Here is a 14528-nt window from a genome sequence, read left to right on the forward strand (position 1 = left end):
TGGTATCTTAGATAAAGTCACTCACTCTGAACTATTTCTGAGTCATAACTGTGACTCATGGTGGACATGTGTTGTAATTTTGAACAATTTATTATTCTGAGCCATTTTAAAAGCCCTTTGTTGTGGACGGGTTTAGGGTTGGGGTTTATACCGTCCTGGATGAGCACTAAGTCCTTTATGATCATTTCTGGTGATTTTTTTTAACTTGCTGAGTGGTTTTTAACACATTTGGAGTCCATTTGAGCTCATTTGACGAAAGTTTTCAGTCATCTTGGACAAACGTGTTATTTGAGATAAAATCTGAGTCATTTTTTAAAATCTAGTTTCTGAGTCGTTCTGACAGATGTTTGCCAATCTGGACACATTCAGTCATTCTGGACTGTTTGTGAGTCTTTGAGGACGACTGTTGAGTAAATTGGCACCATTTCTGTCATTTCTTCCCCTTTTGACTAATTTGGGGCAAGTCTTGAGTCTTTTTCACACGTTTCTGTGTCAGTTAGGACGAGTGTTGAGTCATTTTTGGCCGGTTGATGCCAAGCTGGACGATTTAGTCATTCTGGACCATTTTTAATTCTCACTTTTTGTTCAGAATTCATTTTGGACCATTTGTGAATTAATTTTTGAAGGTTTTTTTTTTTTTTAAACTTTTTATGGGCTTTTTAAAAACATTTTGAATTATTTGGAAAGAGTGTGAATCATTTTAAAATTTTTGTGTCATTGTGAACACATTTTTCAAAACATTCAGAAAATTCTCAGGTTGAACTGCAGGCAGTGTTTCCTCAGAGAGACTGAGATGAAAATAAATGCAGCAGAAACATGCTGGAGATCCATCCAGAATGGTGGAACATCTCTCCACAGATGATGAGCAGAGTAGACAGGAAAAGTCTGGAAACATGGAGGTATTCATCATCATTTTTTGACAAATCTGGTCATTCAGGACAAACTTTGAGTTCTTGGTCACATTTTGAGTCGTTTTTGAGACGTGTTTGTCAGATTAGACACATCTGAAGTCACTGATGCTGAGTCTTGAGTCATTTCTGACTATTTTTTCTTCATTTTGGACGTTTGATTCTCTGTGAGCATGTGTGGTTGACTTTGTCTTTGAGCTGTTAGTGTTTGTGTTGGACCAGAATCACTCAGAAATTGTCCAGAAACTCCCCATAAAGATTACATTTGTTGATAAAGTTTTAGAAAAAGACTTGGACATGCTTCAGAATGACTCAGAGTTTGTCTTGATAAACTCTTCCACTAACGGCCTACAGCTAAAAACACACCAGTTCAAAGTGGAAGCTGATTTATTTGTTAGGATGAAACAAAGCCATGTTTGTGACTGATCTGTTTGCTCACTTTTAGAGCCGACATGCTTCAGTTTGGATCTGAGTCTGAAGTTAAAGCGACCGATGAACTGGTTTCTGTTGATCTGATTCCATCTGCAGCCGAGGGACTCTCAGAATCAGATTTATTCTGTTTGTCAGGAGGCTGGAAAGCACAGCAGGCTCCTGTTTGGAGAGTAAAGTATGTGACTGATCCTAAAGAGATGTTTCCTCCTCCTTCTGCAGACATTTAATGAGAGCAGTGAGGAAAACGGATTTCACTGAGAGTCACGTTTTTATTCACTGAGGTTAAAGTCCTGCAGAGGAACCAGAGCACCAGGACCAACGTGTTGGCCCAGTACGGCCCAGTACGGCCCAGTTTGGCTCAGCATGAGTCCAGGATAACCCAGTAGATGTTTATCTCCTGATCGGGCTGAACCAACACGGTGCAGCATGTCTTAATGTGTTGTTGAATTTCTCTTTGGGTGTTAATAAAGTTGTTTCTTGTGTTGTATTAATAAAGTTGTTGTTTTGTTTTGTGCTGTTGTGTTCTCCTTTAGCTGTTAAAGTTGTATTGTGTTGTTTTGTTGAATTCTTTGGGTGATGATAAAGTTGTTTGTTGTGTTGTATTAATAAAGTGTTTGTGTTGTAATTCTGAGGTGGGATTGTGAAACTAGCTCAGCTCAGCCCCACTCGGTGTGCGGGTTCGTGCGTGTGAACCAGAGTTGTGTAATGTGTCCATTTTGTGTCTCCTGTCTCCCCCTTTCCTCCCGTTCCTCCCCCAGCGGCCCCCCGGCTGCCAGGCGTCAATAAGGAGGAGAAAAAACACGGACCTCCCCGCCGTGGACAGAGTCACGGAGAGTGACAGGAGGAAGGGGACCGGACCGGACCGTGTGAGAGGAAAACACCCGGACCGGGGATCAGGAGCATGCGGCTCAGTTTGCTGTGCAGGTAAAACCGTGGGAGGTTCGGTTCGGAGGCTCGGTTTGGTTTTACGCACGGCGCCTTCCTGGTCGTTACGCGCCGAGCTGGGTCTGAATCCGGCCGGAGGAGAAGCTCAGGGCGGTTCTGGGAGAGTTTCCCCGCTGGAGGAGCCCCTCAGCTCCGTTTATTCTGCAACGTGCCACAGTAGCGGCCGCGGAAACGTGGACCCGGGTAGGGGGTCGTTACTTCGGCCTGAGCGGCTCTGTTGTGTCGGACTGCAGGACCTTTGTCTGAGTTTTTCGGGGTAATTGTGTCGTCTGGAGCGGGGAGCTTCCCCAGACCGCTGCGGTGCACCGCACCGGGCAGCAGCGACCAATTACCGGCCGCATGTGGCCTGCGGGCTGCGGTGACGGTCGGTTCTGGGAGTCCGGGTCCAGCTCCAGCAGATGTGGAGGTTTTGGTTCCACTTGTTTCTGCTGCACTTGTCTGTGTGTTGGTTTACTGCGGAGATAATTACAGACAGAAACAGGAGCTTTGATGGGAAACTTTCACCTCCAGTAAACCAGCAGGAACCTGGAGGTTCTGATGTTAGAGAGGAACCAGAGGAAACCTGGAGGAGCTCAGAGGTTCTGATGTTAGAGAGGAACCAGAGGAAACCTGGAGGAGCTCAGAGGTTCTGATGTTAGAGAGGAACCAGAGGAAACCTGGAGGAGCTCAGAGGTTCTGATGTTAGAGAGGAACCAGAGGAAACCTGGAGGAGCTCAGAGGTTCTGATGTTAGAGAGGAACCAGAGGAAACCTGGAGGAGCTCAGAGGTTCTGATGTTAGAGAGGAACCAGAGGAAACCTGCTGCTGTGGGTTCAAACCTCCAGATTCAACAGGTCCATTAAGAAGGAAACAGAAAGTTTAGTTCCTCTGAGCCGCAGACCTGAAGTTTAACAGAACTAATAAATGTGACTGATGAGGTTCTTCTGCTGTTCTTCAGTCATCTAGGCAGATTCTGAGTCAGTTTGGACTCAACTTTAGTCATCTGGAACTGGTTTGGAGTGATTGTGGACAGTTTTTGTCCCTGAAGACAAACTTTGGGATTCAGATTTTGATCATTTTCAACCAGTTTTCTGGAGTCATTTTGGGAAAACTTGACTCCTTGTGGCCGTCAGGTTTTCGTCCTTGTGGACGTCTTTTCAGTTATTCTGGACATTTTTCTGTCCTTTTGGCTGGTTTTAGTCATTTTAGACAAACTTTGGCTCACATTCGGCCTGTTTCTGTCCTTTTAGACCAACTCGAGTTGAATGTTGAGACGAGTTGACTCATTGAGGACAAACCTGAAGAATCACTGCTGGGTGGTTCTGGTCACGTCTCGGTTATTTTTGACATTGAGTCATTGTGGACATGTTTTTGTTTGGACAGGTTTCTGCTGGACCAGGTTGGACTTCCAGGATGATGAAGACAGAACGTCTCTCTGCTTTTTCTGGACAGATTCTCAGTTTTTGCCATTTTGGGGGAAAACTTTAAGGTTTCTTCATGTGTGTCGAGGTTTTGTCATTTTGGACACATTTTGGGCTTTCTGGGCTGGTCTTTGTTTGTTCTGAGTAAGAGTGGACAGGTTTTTGTCATTTTGGACATTTTCCATAACTTTGACATGTTTTTATAATTCTGGACAGCTTCAGACTAGTTTTGTTCTGTTTGTTGAGTCATTCTGGATCTTTTTTTAGTCATTTTCAGCTAATTTAAACTCATTCTGGACAAGATTTTTGTCCCGTTTGACCGCTGTCTGTCTGTTAAAGTCATTTTAGACATTTTTGAATCCCGTTTGACAAACTTTAAGTAATTCTGGTCGCATTTTCACATCAGTTTCGTGCAGTTCTCGTCATTTTGGACACTTTTTCAGTCGTCCTACACTCACTCCTGTCAGGTTTGAGTCACTGTCAGCTGTTTTTGTGTCCCTTTAGACAGACTTACTGTCTTTTTAAAAGGTCTTTGCTGATTTGGACACAGTTTGAGGGTTTTTGACTTTCTGAACCAAGTTTTGAGTCCAGCTGAGTTCAGTATGTTTGACTCACTGTGATTCTTCAGACAAGCTTCTGTAATTCTGGACAAATTCAGTCATTTGTAAGAATCTCTGTTTCATTTTGGGGAAGTTTGAAGTTCTTTTAGTCAGATGTAGAGTTTTGGACTCGTTTCCAGACCTCGTCATTCTTTACATTTAGTTTTTCTGAGTGTGGACACATTTCTGTCTTTCTGGAGAAGAATTAGTCTGAATCATTGTGGGCAACCTTCGACTTATTTAGATTTTTTTTGTCCTTTTAGATGCATCTACAGTGCCTATCATAAGTATTCACCCCCTTTGATGTTTTACCCTTTTATTGCTTTCATAAATCAATCATGGTCAATAAAATTTAGCTTTTTAACACAAAAATTTATTGGAAAAAACTCTTTCATGTCAAAGTGAAAACAGATTTCTATAAAGTAATGTTAATGAAAGAAAATTATATAAATGAAAATAATTGTTTGCATAATTATTCACCCCCTTTTTAATTTCATGGTCTAATTCAATAGAGGTCCATCAAATTGTTGCCAATAGTCTCACAATTAGTGAAATGAAGATCACCTGAGTGGTGTGGGTGTGTTTCAAGTGACTGAGTTGTAAAACATCTGTCTGAAGGGTCCAGAGAGTGGTTGATCAGTATTCCTGGCTACCATTACACCATGAAGACAGAAGAACACTCTAAGCAACTCAGGGAAAGGGTTATTGAGAAGTACAATTCAGGGGATGGTTACAAAAACATTTCCAAGGCACTGAACATCCCCCGGAGTTCAGTGAAATCAATTATCAAGAAATGGAAGGAATATGGCACTTGTGTGAATCTGCCTAGATCAGGCCGCCCTCGTAAACTGAGTGACCTACAAGTAGGAGACTAGTGAGAGAAGCCACCAAGACTCCTACAACTACTCTGAAGGAGTTACAAGCTTCAGCTGCTGAGATGGGAGAGACTGTGCATGTAGCAACTGCTGCCCGGGTTCTTCACCGCTCAAAGCTTTATGGGAGAGTGGCAATGAGAAAGCCACTGTTGAAGAAAAGTCAGATTAGATCTGGACTAGAGTTTGACAAAAAGCACGTGGAAGACTCCATGGTCAAGTGGAAGAAGATTCTTTGGTCTGATGAGACCAAAATTGAGCTTTTTGGACATCAGACAAGACGTCATGTTTGGAGGAAACCAAACACTGCACATCACCAAAAACACACCATCCCCACTGTGAAGCATGGTGGTGGCAGCATCATGCTGTGGGGATGTTTCTCAGCAACTGGACCTGGAAGGCTTGTAAAGATAGAGGGCAGAATGAATGCTGCAAAATACACTGAAATCCTGGGGGACAATCTTTTTCAGTCTGTAAGAGAACTATGTCTTGGGAGAAGATTTATTTTCCAGCAAGACAATGATCCAAACATACTGCAAAAGCTACACAGGAATGGTTAAAAAAGAACCAGGTAAATGTTCTGGAGTGGCCGAGTCAAAGCCCAGACCTCAATCCTATAGAGAATTTGTGGCTGGACTTGAAAAGGGCTGTTCATGCCCGATACCCACACAACCTGACAGAGCTTGAGCAGTTTTGCAAAGAAGAATGGAGCAAAATTACAGTGGGCAGATGTGCAAGACTGACTGAGACCTATCCACACAGACTCACTGCTGTGATTGCAGCCAAAGGTGCATCTACTAAATACTGACTTGAAGGGGGGGAATAATTATGCAAACAATTGTTTTCATTTATATAATTTTCTTTCATTAACATTACTTTATAGAAATCTGTTTTCACTTTGACATTAAAGAGTTTTTTTCCAATGAATTTTTGTGTTAAGAGAGCCAAATTTTATTGACCATGACTGATTTATGAAAGCAATAAAAGGGTAAAACATCAAAGGGGGTGAATACTTATGATAGGCACTGTATGTCAATTTGGACAAGTTCTGACTAATTGTGGACATGTAAGTCTGTTTAAATGTCTCAGAGATGTTTGTCTGTGGATCCTGAAGGAATAAAGAAACTTTTCTCCTGCAGTGGAAACAGAATCCACGGTGATCGGATGTCTCTGCTTTAAAAGGAACGATTGTTGGACCAAACTTTGAGTTATGTTGGATCTGTTTTTGTCATTTTGGACAAACTTTGAGGTATTTTGAACAACTTTTTTGTCCTTATGAACTCTCTTTTTTGGAGGTATTTTGGAGAGTTTACATCATTTTTCTTTGGGTTTGAGTAGTTTTGGACAAACTTTGACTCATTTTCAACAAGTTAATGTCATTCTGTGTAGTTCTTGTCTTATTTTGGACATTTTTGTTGTTCACAAGTTTATATGTTTTTAAACAATTTTGGATTAATTTTGGACAAACTTTGAATCAGATTCTTGGTAATTTTAGACAAAATTTTTGTCCTATTTAGACAAATTTATATCATGGTGGACACGTTTTCAATCATTTTGGACCAACTTGACGTAGTTTTGGATGAACTGTCATTCTAGTCAAACCTCGAGTAATTTTGTCCACTTTGAATCTTTTGGGACAAAAGTTGAATCATTTTTGGCAATTTTTTCTTCTTTTTGGACAGGTTTATGCGTTTTTGGAAAGGTTTTGGGGCGTTTTTGACACCCTTTCAGTCATTCTTGACAATATCCAATTGATTTTACTAGAGTTTGGGCCATTTTGGACAAACTTTGAGTCGTTTTGGACAGGTTTTCCTTGTAGTTCTGGACATACTAGCTTGTTAAAACATCCAGTGGTGGATTGAGACATTGTGGACCTTGAAGGAATAAAGAAACTTTAGTCCACCGACTAGAACATCTGATCGTTTGTCCTCTCACCACAGTTTTAAAGGAAATGTCAGAACCTTAAAGAGCTCATAAATCCTGTGTCGATTTTCTGTCCTCCAGGATCTTGGTGCTGTGGAGCTTCGTGGAGGCGACCACCTCCGTGACGAAGACCAAGAGGAAGGTGAGTCCTGACGTCTCAGAAGGTTAAAGGTGCAAAGAGTCACTGGAATCAACAAATCAGAGTCGTTCTGGACAAATTCTGAGCCTTTTTTGTTCTATTCTAATGTCATTCTGGACACATTTAGTCATTCTGGACACACTTTCAGCCATTTTGGATGTTATTTTTGTTCATTTCTGAAATATTTTGAATTGTTTTCTTGTCATTTTCTTTTGGTTTTTGTCAATTTCTACTTGCTTTGAGTTGTTGAAGACAAGTTCATGTCATTTTGAACAAATGTTTTCTCATTTGTGGCGATGTTCTTGTCATTTTCAACATCTTTATCCCATTTTGGATAAATTCTGATCCCATTCTGGAGATATTTATAGCGTTTTTAACATAGTATTTTGAGTAATTCTGAACACTATTTTGAGTCCTGTTGGATTAAATTATCTGTCCTTTTGGACTGTTTGGCAAGTTTACGTCAGTTTGGACACGTTTAGCATTCTTTTAGAGAAACGTTCAGTCATTTTGGTCACTTGGTTGCATCATTTCTGACAGATTTCTTCCATTTTAAGCACGTTTTCCTGTCATTTTTTGTTTTTTTTTTTTAGTCATTTTCAGCTTTGAGTTGTTCAGGACAGGACTGAGTCATTGTGGAGAAAGTGTGAATCGTTTTTGGCCAAGTCTCTGTCATCTGAACTTTAAGTTGTTGAAGAGATAAGAAACTAAATCCATGGTGGTCATGCTTTGCAGAAATCAGGGCCAAAGTTCAGCTTCACTGCTCTGAGTCTCTGAAATAAGAGCTTTTCTTCCACTCTGAGTCTTTTTAGGAGGAAGTTTTTTCTGTCCAAGCTGAGGTCTCTCAACTTTTATCATTAATATTAATGAAGAAACTGTTTTCAGCTTTGTGATGATGGATTTGGTTCTTTTTAAACGTTTTCTGCAGCATGAAATGAAGAAATCAGAAAGAAAACAGAAACGAGGTGGTTCAGAGAAGAACTCCAGAGTTTAACTGGAGAAACTGAGGAAGCTTTTAAAACACATCAGAACGGTTTTATTTTTTAAACGGTGAAAAGCTTCTGATTGGCTCTCTGCTCGATGATGTCATGTTGTATTCTATTTATGTCTGATTTATTTTTGTTCACTTCTATTTAGGACTCTGTTTTTTCCACTCTGGTCAGATTAGTTAAATTCTGCTCCTTTGTGAGTCATTTTTAATAAATATTGATAAACTGTGGACAGCTTTACATCGCTTTAGACACATTTGGAGTCATTTTGGACAAACTTTGAGGTATTTTGCAGAAAAGTCTCGTTTTGTTTTTTGCCCTTTTCGAAAAGTTCATATCAACTTTGACAAGTTTTGAGTAATTATGGACAGATTTTTTAAATTGTTTTGAGTTAATTTGTAGAAATGTTGAGTTGTTTTGGACATTGCTTGTCCTTTTGGGCAGGTTTTGTCCCTTTGGACAACTTTGGAGTAATTTTGGACAGATGTTTGTTACTTTGGACAAACTTTTAGTAATTTTCAATCAACTTTAAGTCATTTTGAGCAAACTTTGAGTTATTTTGGACAAATTCAGAGGAACTGTAGACAGTTTTTGGCATTTCTTTGATAATTTTTGGGTCATTTTGGGCCTTTTTTTGTCATTTGTGACATGTCTTCTTATTCATTTGGACAAAATTTGAATAATTGTGGACAGATTTCTGTCATTCTGGGTGGAGTTGGGTCATTTTGGACAAACTTTGAGTTATTTTGGACAAGTTTATACAACGTTGAAGAACTTTAGAGTAATTGTGGTGGAAAAGGTTGAATGAGAGAAAGACATGAAGCGTTTAAAGCCTCAAACAGCAGAACAGCTTTATCTTTTCCTCCTCCAGTAAACGGTGAAAAAACAGCTGATATGAGATGATTCACCGTCTGATTGGCCAACGCTGCCTCCTGCCAGATGATGTCATGTTGTGTTGCAGCTAAAGCAGATTCTTGTTCGGCTATTTTCTCCTGGATGACCCTTCGCTGGTCGTCCTGAGTGAAAGTCAGAGCTGCGTTTTATTCCAAAAGGAAAATAAAGGATCTTCTCCACCCATAAACCAACTCCTAACAGTCAGTTTGTGTCTCTAAAAGACTCTAAAAGTCTCTGAGTGGATGCTGCTGCTGCTCTCTGTCATATTTACATCTGACCCGTCCTTTCTTATTAATGCAACTGAAGAAGGAAACGTCTTCCACTGCAGACTGTGGGTTGTGATGAAGGTTTGTATTGTAATCTGAGCATCAGGCTGCACAGAAACAGACAGACTGAATTTCTACGTTCAGTTTCAGCAGAAATCTGAGATGAGCTCAAAACAAATCAAACTAAAAATAAGTCAATCACCGGAGAACAAAAAGGAGAAAACATTCCGAGTTACGTCCCAGAAATGTCCTGGAAATGTCTCAGAAGCGTGTTGAAAACTTCCCAGAAACGTCCCAGGAATGTCCCAGGAATGTCCCGGAAACGTCCTGGAAACGTCCCAGAAACATCCCAGGAATGTCCCAGGAATGTCCCAGAAATGTCTCAGAAACGTCCCAGGAATGTCCTGGAAACGTCCCAGAAACATCCCAGGAATGTTCTGGAAATGTCCTGGAAGCGTCCCGGAAACGTCCTGGAAACGTCCTGAAAATGTCCTGGAAACGTCCCAGAAACATCCCAGGAATGTCCCAGAAACGTCCTGGAAACGTCCTGGAAATGTCCCAGAAACGTCCCGGAAACGTCCTGGAAATGTCCCAGAAACGTCCCAGGAATGTCCTGAAAATGTCCTGGAAACGTCCCAGGAATGTCCCAGAAACGTCCTGGAAACGTCCCAGAAACGTCCCAGGAATGTCCTGAAAATGTCCTGGAAACGTCCCAGGAATGTCCCAGAAAGGTCCTGGAAATGTCCCAGAAACATCCCAGGAATGTCCCAGGAAACGTCCTGGAAACGTCCCAGAAACATCCCAGGAATGTCCCGGAAACGTCCTGGAAATGTCCCAGAAACGTCCCGGAAATGTCCCAGGAATGTCCCAGAAAGGTACCGAAAACGTCCTGGAAATGTCCCAGAAACATCCCAGGAACGTCCCAGAAACGTCCTGGAAATGTCCTGGAAATGTCCCAGAAACATCCCAGGAATGTCCCGGAAACGTCCTGGAAATGTCCCGGAAACGTCCCGGAAACGTCCCAGGAATGTCCTGAAAATGTCCTGGAAACGTCCCAGGAATGTCCCAGAAACGTCCTGGAAACGTCCCAGGAATGTCCCGGAAACGTCCTGGAAACGTCCCGGAAACGTCCCAGGAATGTACCGGAAACGTCCTGGAAACGTCCCAGAAACATCCCAGGAATGTCCCAGAAATGTCTCAGAAACGTCCCAGGAATGTCCTGGAAATGTCCCAGAAACGTCCCAGGAATGTCCTGAAAATGTCCTGGAAACGTCCCAGGAATGTCCCGGAAACGTCCTGGAAACGTCCCGGAAACGTCCTGGAAACGTCCCAGAAACGTCCCAGGAATGTCCCGGAAACGTCCTGGAAACGTCCCAGAAACATCCCAGGAATGTCCCAGAAATGTCTCAGAAACGTCCCAGGAATGTCCTGGAAACGTCCCAGAAACATCCCAGGAAAGTCCCAGAAACGTCCTGGAAACGTCCCAGAAACGTCCTGGAAATGTCCCAGGAATGTCCCAGAAACGTCCTGAAAACGTCCTGGAAATGTCCCAGAAACATCCCATTAACGTCCCAGAAACGTCCTGGAAATGTCCCAGAAACATCCCAGGAATGTCCCAGAAATGTCTCAGAAACGTCCCAGGAATGTCCCAGAAACGTCCCAGGAATGTCCTGGAAACGTCCCAGAAACATCCCAGGAATGTCCCGGAAACGTCCCAGGAATGTCCCGGAAACATCCTGAAAATGTCCTGGAAACGTCCCAGAAACATCCCAGAAACGTCCTGGAAACATCCCAGGAATGTCCCGGAAACGTCCTGGAAATGTCCCGGAAACGTCCTGGAAATGTCCCAGGAATGTCCCAGAAATGACCTGGAAATGTCCTGGAAATGTCCCAGAAACGTTCTGAAAATGTCCTGGAAACGTCCCAGGAATGTCCCAGAAACGTCCTGGAAACGTCCCAGAAACGTCCCAGGAATATCCTGAAAATGTCCTGGAAACGTCCCAGGAATGTCCCAGAAAGGTCCTGGAAATGTCCCAGAAACATCCCAGGAATGTCCCAGGAAACGTCCTGGAAACGTCCCAGAAACATCCCAGGAATGTCCTGGAAACATCCTGGAAATGTCCCAGAAACGTCCCGGAAATGTCCCAGGAATCTCCCAGAAAGGTACCGAAAACGTCCTGGAAATGTCCCAGGAACGTCCCGGAAACGTCCTGGAAATGTCCTGCAAACGTCCCGGAAACGTCCTGGAAATGTCCCGGAAACGTCCCAGGAATGTCCTGAAAATGTCCTGGAAACGTCCCAGGAATGTCCCAGAAACGTCCTGGAAACGTCCCAGGAATGTCCCGGAAACGTCCTGGAAACGTCCCAGAAACGTCCCAGGAATGTACCGGAAACGTCCTGGAAACGTCCCAGAAACGTCCCAGGAATGTACCGGAAACGTCCTGGAAACGTCCCAGAAACATCCCAGGAATGTCCCAGAAATGTCTCAGAAACGTCCCAGGAATGTCCTGGAAATGTCCCAGAAACGTCCCAGGAATGTCCTGAAAATGTCCTGGAAACGTCCCAGGAATGTCCCAGAAACGTCCTGGAAACGTCCCGGAAACGTCCTGGAAACGTCCCAGAAACGTCCCAGGAATGTCCCGGAAACGTCCTGGAAACGTCCCAGAAACATCCCAGGAATGTCCCAGAAATGTCTCAGAAACGTCCCAGGAATGTCCTGGAAACGTCCCAGAAACATCCCAGGAATGTCCCAGAAATGTCTCAGAAATGTCCCAGAAACGTCCCAGGAATGTCCCGGAAACGTCCCAGAAACGTCCCAGGAATGTCCCAGGAATGTCCCGGAAACATCCTGAAAATGTCCTGGAAACGTCCCAGAAACATCCCAGGAATGTCCCAGGAAACGTCCTGGAAACGTCCCGGAAATGTCCCAGGAATGTCCCAGAAACGTCCTGAAAATGTCCCAGAAACGTCCTGGAAATGTCCCAGGAATGTCCCAGAAATGACCTGGAAATGTCCCAGAAACGTTCTGAAAATGTCCTGGAAACGTCCCAGGAATGTCCCAGAAACGTCCTGGAAACGTCCCAGAAACGTCCCAGGAATATCCTGAAAATGTCCTGGAAACGTCCCAGGAATGTCCCAGAAAGGTCCTGGAAACGTCCCAGAAACGTCCCGGAAATGTCCCAGGAATGTCCCAGAAAGGTACCGAAAACGTCCTGGAAATGTCCCAGGAACGTCCCGGAAACGTCCTGGAAATGTCCCAGGAACGTCCCGGAAACGTCCTGGAAATGTCCCGGAAGCGTCCTGGAAACGTCCCAGAAACGTCCCAGGAATGTCCTGAAAATGTCCTGGAAACGTCCCAGGAATGTCCCAGAAACGTCCTGGAAACGTCCCAGGAATGTCCCAGGAATGTCCCAGAAACGTCCTGAAAACGTCCTGGAAATGTCCCAGAAACATCCCATTATCGTCCCAGAAACGTCCTGGAAATGTCCCAGAAACATCCCAGGAATGTCCCAGAAATGTCTCAGAAACGTCCCAGGAATGTCCCAGAAACGTCCTGAAAATGTCCCAGGAATGTCCCAGAAACGACCTGGAAATGTCCCAGGAATGTCCCAGAAACGACCTGGAAATGTCCTGGAAATGTCTCAGAAACGTCCCAGGAATGTCCCGGAAACGTCCTGGAAACGTCTCAGAAACGTCCCAGGAATGTCCCGGAAACGTCCCAGAAACATCCCAGGAATGTCCCAGAAATGTCTCAGAAACATCCCAGGAATGTCCTGGAAACGTCCCAGAAACATCCCAGGAATGTCCCAGAAATGTCTCAGAAACGTCCCAGGAATGTCCTGGAAACGTCCCGAAAACATCCCAGGAATGTCCCAGAAACGTCCTGGAAATGTCGCGAAAACATCCCAGGAATGTCCCAGAAACATCCTGAAAATGTCCTGGAAACGTCCCAGAAACATCCCAGAAACATCCCATTATCGTCCCAGAAACGTCCTGGAAATGTCCCAGAAACATCCCAGGAATGTCCCAGAAATGTCTCAGAAATGTCCCAGAAATGTCCCAGAAACGTCCCAGGAATGTCCTGGAAACGTCCCAGAAAACGTCCCAGCAATGTCCCGGAAACATCCTGAAAATGTCCTGGAAACGTCCCAGAAACGTCCCAGGAATGTCCCAGAAAGGTACCGAAAACGTCCTGGAAATGTCCCAGGAACGTCCCGGAAACGTCCTGGAAATGTCCCGGAAACGTCCTGGAAATGTCCCAGAAATGTCCCAGGAATGTCCTGAAAATGTCCTGGAAACGTCCCAGGAATGTCCCAGAAACGTCCTGAAAATGTCCCAGAAACGTCCTGGAAATGTCTCAGGAATGTCCCAGAAATGTCTCAGAAACGTCCCAGGAATGTCCCAGAAATGTCCCAGAAACGTCCCAGGAATGTCCCAGAAACGTCCTGGAAACGTCCCGGAAACGTCCCAGAAATATCCCAGGAATGTCCCAGAAACGTCCTGGAAACGTCCCGGAAACGTCCCAGAAACATCCCAGGAATGTCCCAGAAACGTCCTGGAAATGTCCTGGAAATGTCCCAGAAACGTCCCGGAAACGTCCCAGAAACGTCCCAGGAATGTCCCAGGAATGTCCCGGAAACATCCTGAAAATGTCCTGAAAACGTCCCAGAAACGTCCCGGAAACATCCCAGAAACATCCCAACTAAACTTCTGCATTTATTTTCCAAAAAAGAACATTTTAACATTAAAGATTTTTAAAATTTTTTATTGTAAAACGCATTCACAAATGTATGTTTCCTTTTTTAAATAAGTAGATGAAACTCTTAAATTCAAGTTTAATGCTCAGAATTTATTTCAACAATAATTTATAATTATTGACACCATTTTTCAATCCTTATATAAATAAAAAATCTGTAAAAATAATGACATTTTTTCAAATTTAAATACAACAAAAATACAGAAGAATTTCCTGATCTTTCCTTGTTGAATCTTCTAAACTGTGCCGCTGAAAAGTGAACATTTCTTTAAAATGCCAGAGCTACTGGTCCCAGATCAGCTCCCAGTGACTCCCAGCTACTGGTCCCAGATCAGCTGGTCTGAACCAGTCGCTGTTCACAGCTGGAGACTCATTACTGGAACCAGCTGCTGGTTTGATGTCACTC

At 43.5% G+C, this 14528-nt stretch overlaps 1 protein-coding gene across 29 annotated transcripts in view; it reads left to right on the plus strand.

The window, feature by feature from the left end:
- Positions 1 to 669: 669 nt before the first annotated feature.
- The window catches only part of adamtsl4 (ADAMTS-like 4), a 56477-nt gene continuing 42618 nt past the window's right edge, over positions 670 to 14528 (plus strand). For all 29 annotated transcript variants that reach the window (XR_007945504.1, XR_007945507.1, XR_007945495.1 and 26 more), the window contains exons 1-2: positions 670 to 2264; positions 7160 to 7220. Coding sequence is in view for 1 of the 29 variants with exons in the window: in XM_051957083.1 (XP_051813043.1) it covers positions 2242 to 2264; positions 7160 to 7220 (84 nt within the window). In the remaining 28 variants the exon portion in view is untranslated. The remainder of the gene's footprint in view (positions 2265 to 7159; positions 7221 to 14528) is intronic.

Source organism: Acanthochromis polyacanthus, chromosome 12 (assembly GCF_021347895.1).
Source record: "Acanthochromis polyacanthus isolate Apoly-LR-REF ecotype Palm Island chromosome 12, KAUST_Apoly_ChrSc, whole genome shotgun sequence".
In the NCBI taxonomy this organism is placed as follows: domain Eukaryota; kingdom Metazoa; phylum Chordata; class Actinopteri; family Pomacentridae; genus Acanthochromis; species Acanthochromis polyacanthus.